The sequence below is a fragment of the Tachysurus vachellii genome, chromosome 8 (genome assembly GCF_030014155.1).
Source record: "Tachysurus vachellii isolate PV-2020 chromosome 8, HZAU_Pvac_v1, whole genome shotgun sequence".
NCBI lineage: Eukaryota > Metazoa > Chordata > Actinopteri > Siluriformes > Bagridae > Tachysurus > Tachysurus vachellii.
This window is the reverse complement of record NC_083467.1, coordinates 14,399,154-14,411,214: the sequence shown is the minus strand read 5'-3', so window position 1 is coordinate 14,411,214 and position 12,061 is coordinate 14,399,154. Positions and strand designations below refer to the sequence as shown.

At 38.2% G+C, this 12,061-nt stretch overlaps 1 protein-coding gene across 1 annotated transcript; it reads left to right on the top strand.

Moving 5' to 3' along the window:
• Positions 1-776: 776 nt before the first annotated feature.
• epsti1 (epithelial stromal interaction 1) lies at positions 777-11,339 on the top strand. The gene is made up of 11 exons (XM_060876427.1): positions 777-1,095; positions 2,952-3,010; positions 3,972-4,055; positions 4,150-4,223; positions 4,328-4,411; positions 4,873-4,946; positions 5,479-5,563; positions 7,437-7,520; positions 8,491-8,564; positions 8,716-8,891; positions 10,716-11,339. Exons 1-11 carry the CDS (start codon positions 962-964, stop codon positions 10,844-10,846), a joined length of 1,059 nt encoding a protein of 352 aa, XP_060732410.1. The 5' UTR covers positions 777-961; the 3' UTR covers positions 10,847-11,339.
• The last annotated feature ends 722 nt before the right edge of the window (positions 11,340-12,061 follow it).

Here is a 12,061-nt window from a genome sequence, read left to right as displayed (position 1 = left end):
TTGTTTACCACTGGCAAAGCGCATGGCTACCCGGCATCTTCAGCCATGCCGAAACGCAAGTGTAAGTTCACTGACGAATTAAAACAAAAATTCTTACTTAATGAGTAATCGTAGACTGTTGGGAAAGATTCAGTCCTCTGAAAAATATGCCCCACGTGAGGAGGACTGACCGGTTAAATTATATTTAACATACCGGTTAAAGCCCCGCCCATTTCAAAACAATCCCTACTTCCGGGTTAGGCCCCACCCACGCGCGCTGAAGTGTCCTCTTTTTCACACACCCAAATCTGGTCACTCTACTTTATTCCAGTTTACCCTTGCAACCTTCATACTACTGTTCACAAATATCTGGTAGTGTAATTTAATGTAAGTAACTGAGATGACAACAGATGAATGTTCTTGGTGAAAAGTTTTCATTTTTTTGTTCTAGAACATTATACTTATTGTGCTAAATGTACATTTACATTTCTGGCATTTAGCAGACACCCTTATCCAGAGTGACTTACAATTTATTTCAATTTCTACAACTGAGCATTAACGGCCTTGTTCAGAAGCCCAACAGTGGCAGCTTGGTGGACCTGGGATTCAAACTCATAACCTTCTGGTCAGAAGTACAGCACTTTAACCAATAGGCTACTACATCCCCCCATATCTAACACAATATAGTTGTCCCTCACTATGCCACATTGTCTTATATTATCTTTAATTATATAGGTTTTATATTTGCTCCGAATTATAAACCTATAATATCTAAGGTGCTTTGGATTCTACAACTTTGGGATAATTACCTGTCACAACACAGACGGCGCTGCGACTAGACACGCCTTAGTTGGACCTATCAGTTATAGGTCTTAGTTATAGGTCTATAACTTCTCTCTGCTGATTTACTAGCAGTTAACGGAGGACTGTCTGTCAGGACGATTTTATTCCCTTATACAGAAACTTGAATCAGTAACAAATTATGAATCCAAATGGGAGTGATGACACACAGAACACTGGACCGAACCGCGGAGTGAACGGAACGCAAATGGATGGGAATGAGAATTACTCCACAGACCAAAACACCCAACCTCAAGATTCTAGGAATCCTAGACAGTAAGTCTTTACAAGATAAATAAAATACCTTTTAATACTAAACCTTAATAATATCAAACTTGTGGCGCCCCATAATTAAAGTGTCCAGTGGACTTGTTACATTAAGCTTTAATAATAATACATTATTATAACAGATTAAACTGTTGTTTATAGCCTAATCGTTAGCTATATTATTGGAATTCATAAATACGCTAGAATTATGGGTTGTACATTTAATACTTTGTTGAAAGATACCCTTTTACTCAAAATTATCCGCTTAAGTTTTCGTTTCGTTTCCGATGGTGAGCCGGTGAAATCGGAACACTGTAAACAAACTGTCTACGCATGCGCAGAGCAGTAGATAGTCCAGAATAGGACGTAATAATTACAGAGACACAGATCTCTCTCTCTCTCTCTCTCTCTCTCTCTCTCTCTCTCTCTCTCTCTCTCTCTCTCTCTAGATTATAGAATATATGTACAAGACATATACAAGATTAATACTAAGCTATATATGGCCATATACTATGCTATATATGATTTTTTTGAAGTAAAATACTCAGTTGACTTCTTTAGTTAAAACTCTATTTTTCTATTTGTCTATAGGCATATATATACATCTTTGTATATCTTTGGCATATATATATATATATATATGTATATATATATATATATATATATATATATATATATATATATATATATATATGTATATGAATGTATGTATGTATCATTGTCTTGCTCCCCAGTCAACATATTTTGAATTGTGTTTTCTGTTTAGTTTCCTGATTCTTGAGTTCACATTTTTTAGTTTTAGTTTTGCTAAAAATCACATTAAAAATCTACATTTACATCTATTTTCTCAACTGGATCCCAAATGTCACCATTGTACCACAACTCATGAACTCAGAGTTATCAAGCCATTAGAAGATTTTCACTCCTGATTGTGAATTGGTGAACACCGTAAGAACAAGCTGTTCATGTGAAGTCTTCCGTATAAACATGCTAAACACTAGCACGTTTAAACATATCTCATGCTTCTAGAAAATTCCATGATTGAAAAAGATGGCTTTGAGAAATAACATGCAGCAGCTGATCAGTTAAATGAAAGAATGTTGAGCCACAGACTAGAGAGAATTATGGACTGTGGGTGTGCAAGGAAAACATCAGGAGGGGTATTACATGGAGATAATATATAGCATTACATGTAAAGATGTACGATGGCCCATCAGAAAACAATCGAGACATAAGACATCTATTGAGATGTGCAAACACTTTTAAACACACATTTAAAGCAATTTTTTAGGGTAGTCTCACACTTATTAGTCTTATTTAACCCCCATGTTTATAAATATTTTTAGCGGGAGAAAGATTTGGTGTATTCTCCTGTATGCTTCTGTAAAAAAATTGTGCTTGACTACAAATTAATATAATACATTTTAAAGCTAGTCTCTGGTGGGGATTGTGTTTGAAATATTGTCAGGATGTTATTTGCCTGTGTAACTAAACACTAAATTCTATATTAAACACTGTACACAGCAAAGCATGCATTATCAATGAGTAAGATTATGGCTGTAAACCAGCATTGATGTTGATGTGTTCTTTATGGAGCTTATTACCGTGATTTTCTTTTCCCTTTAGTGTCTTCCTGGACAGACACATTTGGGTCATAGCTCCTACGGTGGGTTTTTAAGGGAAGTTCCAGATGATAATTTGTGGGAATGTATTTGGACTTTGTTTACCATAAAATTACTCATGCCCCACCTTTGTTTGGGACATTCTTTGCAAATGAGCCAATGGAGTTAGTTAAGTTCAAGGCATGGATGGAGATGGTGAGTAAAAGCTACCTGCTGTAACTAATTATGTTTATGCTCACTCAGCTCAGATGGATACACCATGATCCCACCGAATGAATCAAGACGAGGCAAACTGCTGAGGAGTAAGTGATGACGGGTTACTGATTTTTTCCATTTCCTTGTTATCCGCAAATTTTCTCTCCTTATTTGTGTCTCACAGGTGCAATTTTAACATGCATAATGTTTTGGATATAAAAACAAGTCTGCCTTAAATGTAATATTGCCCTCCATTACATTTTGTTCTTGTCTTGGAGTGAAGAGTACTGAACTCATTTATTCACAAGTAAAATAGAAATCTGTTGATTTGTTTTGTGACTCTATATAAGCTGGGTCTTCTGAATATATATATCTCCTCATCAATACAGCATTTGTTGGACTGTATATTGAATTTGTATTGAATTTGAATATTTACAATCACACCCTCCGGAGTCACCCAAATGAGGTTCCCCTTTGAGTCTGGTTCCTCTCAAGGTGTCTTCCTTTACCATCTAAGGGAGTTTTTCTCTGTTACAGTCACCTCAGTCACCTCAGACTTGCTCATTGGGGATAAATACAAACTCATTTAAATATATCTAATATTCATCTTGAAATTTTGTATTATATTAATCTTTATATTAACATTTCGTTCTATGTTTATGTTCTGTAAAGCTGCTTTGAGACAATGTCCATTGTTAAAAGCACTATACAAATAAAACTGAATTTGAATTGAATTTGTCTGTGTCTGGAAGTGTTACGCTGGAACATTCTGGACTGTTTAATGTCAACAATAAATGATTCCCTTTGCTTTAAAACACTATAGCTATGAAACCACCATTGTACTGTATATGTTAACATTCTAATGGAAATTTAACAGAATCTTGAAATTACATCTTAATTAAAAAGTCTTTGGAGTCTTTCTACGCAGAATCTTTCTACGCAGCAGTTAAATAATTTTCCGTTCATTTAAATATTTTAATTGCTCTTATAGTAAAACATATAGTTAAGATTTAACAATGTATGGGGAACACACTAGGATTTGTCTGTACTTTATCTTTTCTCCTGCAGTGTCACAGACAGAACAAGAGGATTGGCAGAGATGGAAGGAGGAACATCGTCCTGGCCCTGTTCAGCTGGCCCCAGTGAGGCTAGGTAAAAGAGATATGCATGACAAATAAGTTCTGGACACTTACTACAGACATAAAAATTAAAGTATAAAGTACTGCTAATGTTTTCTGTGTCATAGGGGGAGCTGAATCATTGCCAGAGGTACGACAGAGACAGCAAGCAGCGAGCCAACGCTCTAAACTCCAAAAAAAGGTTACTGTATTTCTGTTTCAAATTTTAAATGAATTCTTCAACAATCAGAAATATTTAGGCACATTTTATTCCTTTGTTATATGTTGTGGCTTTCTATACTGTAGCTCCAGCAAGAGGACATGGACCGACGCAAAAGACAAGCAGAAGAAGAAGAGAATGAGAAGAAGAAGGCCAAACAGAGAGAAAAGGTGGGACAGGATGAGATTCATACATTAACCTTTTCATATCATAAATATGTAATATGTTTTCGTAGAGCTGAGTTTTTATTACATGGCTGCAGTGCTGCTTTAAAACTCTAGAGGTCATAGCTGAGACCTAGTCATATAGTCATACTATATGCACAGCAATTAAATGTATTTAATCTATAAACTTGTATACAAGAACTAGGATTTACTAATTAATGTGTTGAGTCATGTTAATTGTCACAAACTACAATGTGCCACCTATTAATTAATGATTATCACCAATTAAGGCCCATTAAGGGCACATAGTTTGTGTGTCTTTATAATAAGTCTATTTTTGTTTTCTGATCCGCTTGAATTCTTTTCTTGAAAAAGTTGTATATATATTCTTAATTACACATCTAAAGAACTTACCATAATAGAGAAAATAAGGTTATGCAATATTACATGAAAAATTTGCTTTCCAGGCCAACAAATTAGAATGGAAGAAAAAGCAGGAGGAGGAAGAGAGAAAGAATCTGTACCAACATGATCTTCTAATGTATGTTCACATATTTTCATTACATGTTGTCACATCCCCATGGAGTTAAGAATGCAGTGTTCAGTCATTAAGAGGAAGCTAGTTGCTGTTTCTCTGCTGGCTCAAATCCAAAAATAACAAATCTGTGAGCACAGTTTCAAGGAACTACAGATTTTTTCTATTACTGTCTAGTAGACACAGTAGCACTAAAGCAGCAGCAGCAGCAGGAGTTCCAGTCTGTTTGAGCAGTGAGTCGATTAAAACAACAAAAGGAGACATCCACAATTTCAGTGGTGCCCAATAGCATAAATTATTCATGGTAATGGGAATGCCCCAAACTGGCAAAACAAACCATTGCAGTTATCAAATAACAATGTGTTCGCTTAAGTCTGGAGAGAGTTTGTGAGACTTGATTATTCTTTGGATTTTTATGGCATTTTTGTTTAGTTGGACACACCAATATCAAATATGATTTAATACTGTGTTCATCAACTAACAAAAACTGTTCTTGTGAAGCTATTAATATTTAAACTTGGGCCGTTCTGCTTTGCAGGAAAAGAGAAGCGCATCTTCAAAAGCTCGAAAGATCCAGTTCAGTTCCTATGGCAGCGAGCAGCTCCACACCCACATCATCTTGGGTAAGATGACAGCCAAAAAATGCACTGTGTTTTCCATAGGCCCGGGTTCAAATCTTTGCTGCATAGCTGTGGCACTGAGGTTAACAGCCCAAGGCCCTGGGGTAGTTCACACCAATTGATCTGACTTTGATGCATATTTTCAGAATAAACAGTCCCCTCTTGAGGGCTTTCATCAACATGGTGGATTCATCTGCAGACAAGAATCATTCTGCCAATGGGCTTGGCTTCCTCTCTGAATTGTCTGCTCTATACCCACACACTGGAGAGGGCTATCTGAGCCTGTCATCTGATTTTCTCTGAATAAAAATACACAGACTTTCTCTTCATGGCCAGCCAATGTGAGGACACAAGTGCTGCTTCTGCACAATGATATGAACAGAGTTGAAGGGACTTCCCAGAGTTCACAGAATGCAGAAGGAAGTGTGAGAGTGCAGGAAAAGGGTAGACTGGTGTGGTATAACCTGCATTGTTCTAGTGAAAGTACCTGGACTGTAGCCAGTGTCTCAGCCAATGACATAAGCAGTCTAGGGTGATGGAATCAGGTCTATCAGTACAGCGTCATTGCCACTGCCTCTGTGTCATTTAATCTGATGAAACATGTCTATGTCCAAGTCCATTTCCAAATACGTATATTGCAATGGGCTCTTATAGGGAACTAATGAACACTGATTGTCTGTAACATCTTTGAGACAAGAATTTATTGTAGTTGTTTGTTTTGCTCTTCTGTAACTGCTGTAAAAGGATTCAGATTAACAAGATGATAGCTAGGATATATTATATTGCATTCTCAGTGACAACTTGTATAGCATATAACTGGCATTTATGCAACACATTCTAAGTAATTCATGATTTCCATTGATTGGTAGAGTAAATTGATCTCCCCTGACTAATTTTGCTTCTTTCTTACTAGCTCCAGCCTAGAGAGTTTTCTTAGCCACTGTCACACATGGTTTACTCACTTAGCTAAGCAGACAAGGCACAGCTGCTCTGGGATGGTGTGTATTTTTAAAAGTGCTCTAAAAATAATATTCTTTATAGTAAAATAGTATTCTATCTCAGTCTGTGCCTCAGCAGGCCAAGGATGATTCTGCAGACAGGAGACTGAGCGTGGGGCTTGTTTTACTGTATGAACCACTTGAATGTGGCATCTGACGACATTGCTTTTGCAGGTCGTGTGGTGAGGAAAAAAGTTTTTTGTGTGGCTTGCTGTATTGTTGTGCAAGCTTTTCTTCTGTGGACATCCAGTTTTTTTCTCTACGGAGGAACATCCTGCTAACGGACATATTAAAACATCAGAGGTTAGTTCTGTATAGGCATACTGCTAATATCTGGTCCCATCAGTATTCTAAAAGACGAGGTTTTTGAGTGTACTTCACAGGGTATTGATTCTAGTCTTTGGAAGGCCGCCAAGCAAAGCATTGGAATGCTCCAATCTAAATGTCATAAGCCAGCTGATCAAAGTGTGTGTGGAAAGACGACGTCTTGATGTGGTTTTGTGGCCACTGAGAAGACAAGACAGATTAATCTCCTTCATATCCTCTGTTTGTGCATATGATCATTTGAGTTGACTTCCCAGGGTGTCAGGCCCAGTTCGTCCCACCTTATTCCTCTTGCTCTCAAGCCATTCCAAACAGAACAGCCATTCCCTGGTGTTCCTATGCTATCTGACCAAAAGCACAAAGGATCTCTTCATCTTTTAAGCACTCTTGCCTCACCCCTCCTTATAGCAACTCATTGTGTTAAAAATCCCATGATTTATATCACACGATTATATCACAAAAGCCCATCTAATACTCCCTGTTCAGGGCCCTGCCCATCTGTGTGATTGTATCACCTTCAGTGGCCTGCTTCATAATGAGGAGTTTCTTCACAGGCTCGAGGGCATGAACACAGGGAGGCCAGGAAGGCTGAGGAACAAGATAACCTGCAGCAGAAAAAAGATGAGCAAAGGAGGAAGGTACCAGAGACAAAGCACTTAAAACATAATTTGCATAACTGTTTAATGACTGTCATTTAGTAAAAAACAAACTTGTCCAAAAAGAAAAGCACCAGCATATGCCCTTAATTAACTTGTCCTAGCCTTTCAGTCAGGATTTTTCACCAAGATACTTGCACACATTTAGTACTGGCTTCACTGCAGGTAAACGTAACTAGAGGTGAAAGATAAATGGTTCTTTGACAAAGATGATAATCCCAATGTTCTTACCCCTGAACTGCTGATTACAGATAAACTGGGCAGAAACCTTTGTGACATGTATACACATCCATCTTCTGAACTTTTCTCTATAAACCGAGAGAATGTGTGAAAGGCCCAGGAGATCAGCAGGTTCCAAAATATTCAAACCAGGCTGTTTTATATAAACCAGAACTACATATATATGCATGGTTATACTTATTTCTCATGTCCATGTCTGCTAAATATCTAACCTTCACTAATGTTAGCTTAACTTTCTCTTGTGATAATCTTACTAATCTGACATTCAGGATCCGCCACACTGGTGATTTTTTGAGATGTTTGTAGTGAAGTATAATAAGGCAGGCGATTGTCAGTATGGATGAAATTTACTCTTCATTATGAAGCACATATTTGCTAACATTGATATCATGACCAGTCTCATAGAATTCGACAGTTATTCAGAGTAAGGACACAAAAGAAGACAAAGAAGGAAATGAGAAGGATATTATGGTTGATTTCTAGTACTTCCCTGTCTGCTCTTATCTGTTCAAATTCTGAAAAATACAAATTATTCAGTGAAAATAATCATGCACAGAAAGGTCTGAATGAGTAATACATGCTTGATATTGATTACACTGTTGTGACAACTAAAAGTAACTGAAAAACAACTGCTCTCTCATGCAACTCACTTGAAAAATTAGAAGAGTCATTAATATCATGGATTACGATTCCATTAATTTATTATTTCCAGAGTCAAATTTTGGAAGAAAAAAATAAACAAGAAGAAGAGGACAAGAAAAGACAAATGGAAAATGAACGGTTGCGGTAAGGACATCTAATTCTAAAAGAACTTTACAACCCTATGAATGTCACGCTTAATCAGCTCGCCATGGAAATATGAATGGCTTCAAAATAACTCTCTGATGTATGGGTCAGTCTGGAAGGTTGTTACGGGGTGATGATATATTTCCTCCAGGGTGAACTCGACCTTCCTAGACAGACTGGAGGCGAGAGGATCAGGTACAGCGTCTGAGTCGCTCCCCAGCACCCCGGAGCTTGGTAATGTCTGGCAGATGGAGGAACCGCAGGACCCTGCCTCATCCCCTGTGTCCTTCCCATCACAGCTCCACACTGACAGCGCAGCGGTGGAGGGTAACTCAGATTTATGTGCCAGACATTGAGCGTGTTTAGTCTTAGGCGTTTCAAAGCTTTTTTTGTGATTCTTTCCATTGCAACGTCACCTTGTATCAAAACGCAATTTGTTTCATGTGATTGATGTTGTGCAGAACTCTGCCTCCCATTCCCAATATTATTTTTTGTCAAGCACCGCTAGTCAATGTAGCATATTATGTAAATAAAAAATAAGCCTCTAAATCCTCCTTGTGAGACAGAAATATGGCGCTGAGATGTCATTTTAGCCCAGCAGAATGCATGAGGTAGCAGTAAAGGCTACAGCTAATTAGGTGCACCCACTGAGAGAGGCCAATTCACTGACAGAAATAATCATATTTGACATTGGCTTGACTCACATCCAAAATGAATGCTGGAAAGATTGTTTGACAGCAGTCTGATTAGTATGATGTCTGAGAATCAACACCAGAAAAACCGGCTAAGCGCTCTATATCTCGCTTTTCAGCTGTGTCCTTACTTGTACACATGCTTCAGTCATTAGACAAGCTACACTCAGGGTTCATTCAGGTTTAAGCAACGTAATTAACTCGTGATTTCAAACATAAACAAACAAATCTGTCTTCATTATCCTAAACTACACCCTAGACTAGAAATATAAAATCCTTTCCTATACGCTTGCGTAGTTCATGTATTGAATTTTATTTACACATATTGTTTATTTAGGTGAAAGTTCATTGGGAAATCCTCAACATTGATTCATAAAAACATTCAGATTTAGATGATTTATAGTTTGATTCATTGTCTGGCCACAGCCTTAAACCATCTCCACTTTGAAAATTCCTCACTTTTTTTTGCCAAGAGGGGTGGCTGGAGCTGACTTTTCCGTGAGCTAGCACTGTTTATGGAGCACATGCCGCATGACAGTGCAGGATTAATGCGCTGTTCACCTTCTGTCTGTCTACATGTATTCTAGGATACTTAATGATACATTACGCATGTATATTCCGCCTCATTTGAATCACTGAAATTTGAATTGCTGGCAGGGTCCTGACCCTTAGCCAAGGTCTGGGATGAGCCAGGACCAATCCAAATCCTCACGGCTCTGCCTATGACTGCTAAAGACATTGAATGTCATTTAGAGCTGTAGTTATCCTCAGCTTTTCTATGGTCCTCAGTGTAATGCTACACTCACAATACATTTCCTGAGGTCTGTGGACATCTGGTGTTTATACAGTATGGCTCATACATACTCCATAGCGTGCCTATGGTTCCCTGGCAACTTCTGTTGCAATCCTTCACTGCCTGACATTAATTCCATCCATCTTAATTAGCACAATGATTAAGCTCGGAGAATGTCACCACTTGCCTTACTCAATTTTGTCTGCGGCTCTATACAAGCAGAGGATGCAGAGGCAGCAAGAGTCTGTGACGCTGGGACCAGGGACTCATGGAGAGGACGTGTGTGCAACAGAGCTTGTTTGGCCCATTAGCATGTGGTTAGAGGACTGGGATGACACTGTGTGTGGAATGGGTTGGCAGGAGCACTGCGGTGGAGCACTCCCACCCTGTCTGTCCTGCTGCATGAACTAGATGAACCAGCAGGAAGATTCAGTCAAACTGCTGAGCCTCAGGCTCAATCTGGAATGGGATGGATTCGGATGGAATAGGATGGCTGTTGTGGGTTGGGATGTAAAGTCTTCCCATGCTACCATGCTGCTGTACTTTTCACCATGCTTCATTTTCACTGCCAGTACATGAGAACAGTCATTTAACTAATTTGTTTTAACTTTTCAGTTAGATTGAATTGAATGTAAAATTGTATATTTTCTGTTTTTTTCATTATAGATTCTGACATAGAATGGGTTGTGTTGAAGCTGCAGTCGATGTTCTCTTACTGTGAGCGAAAATATCTGGAAGACATCGTCTCTCAGTGTAACGGCAATTACCAACAAGCTTATGACCTACTCAATGCTTAAATGAGAATGCCATTGGCTCAATCTTTTAGGGTTGGAGGCACAACTAGCTTAACATTATTTTTACCTTGATTCTAAGTATGATAGTAGCTGAACTATTTATAAAAATTGTTTTTCCTGTAACATGCTACTTTTTCACCAAGAAGCACTGGAGTGGTTTGACACACAACACCCGATCACTATTTAAAGCCATGTTCATCAATGATTATGTTCATAAATGATTTAAATAGCGACGAGTGTATGGATAATAGCTTGTATTAGCTATTTTTAGTTGCTAGCTTCTTTATCAAATGGGTAGTTTGGCTTTAGCATTGCTATTTTAAATCATAAAGTTGTTTGTAGCTGAAAAGGTACAATTTTAAAGGTGTGTTTTCAACAGTGCAGATCTTATAGACAAACACATTATTTTTAAGAAAGATACTCAAGAAAGATTCACTGTTAAGATTGTTTTTCCTTTGCTCTCTGTCTATAATAAATAAATCTTCCTTTTAACCTAGCTGAGCATGCCAGCCATTTCATTCCTCCGTTCCAGTTATGAAAGCTTACATATGAATTTTTTTTAATGTTTGCCAGTAGTTTGAGTAACTCATTCAAAAATCCAAACAGTTCCTAAGGGCTTTTCCTGGTTTGTGCTCACAAGTCTAAACAGTGATGTATAATTCACATTAGTGAATGTTATAGAGAGAAATTGAATAAGACCAAAGCAGCACACAGATCACTGGCCACTGATTGTTTTGTTGTATCCTGTACTGTGCATGAACTTACTGCTTGAGCTATTGCTCAATCCAGCACATGCAGTCATGAAAAACTGGAAATTGATGTTTCATCTCACACCAAGAGGGGAAGAGTGCAGGTGTGTGTCGATGTGTGTGGTCTGGATCCTGATCCAACTATTACATCCTGCAGGATCAGGCTTTCCAACAGCATCAAAGTTAATGGAATAGGATCGCAGAGGCCTTTTCACCCGGCTCAAAGGAACGCACACTACACTTAGCAATCACCAATAATTTTGGTACCACATGTTGACATTGAATCACGATTAATCATATTCAAGTACAGGAAGGGCAGAATTTTGCACTTATTATGTTAATATATCCCCCTATTAAATAGGCCATTTCCTGTTATAGCCAGCTTGCCTTTTGAACCGTGTGTGAGTGTGTGTGTGTGTGAGTGTGTGTGTGTGTGTGTCTGTGTGTGAGACGCCAAGAGTAGAGATGA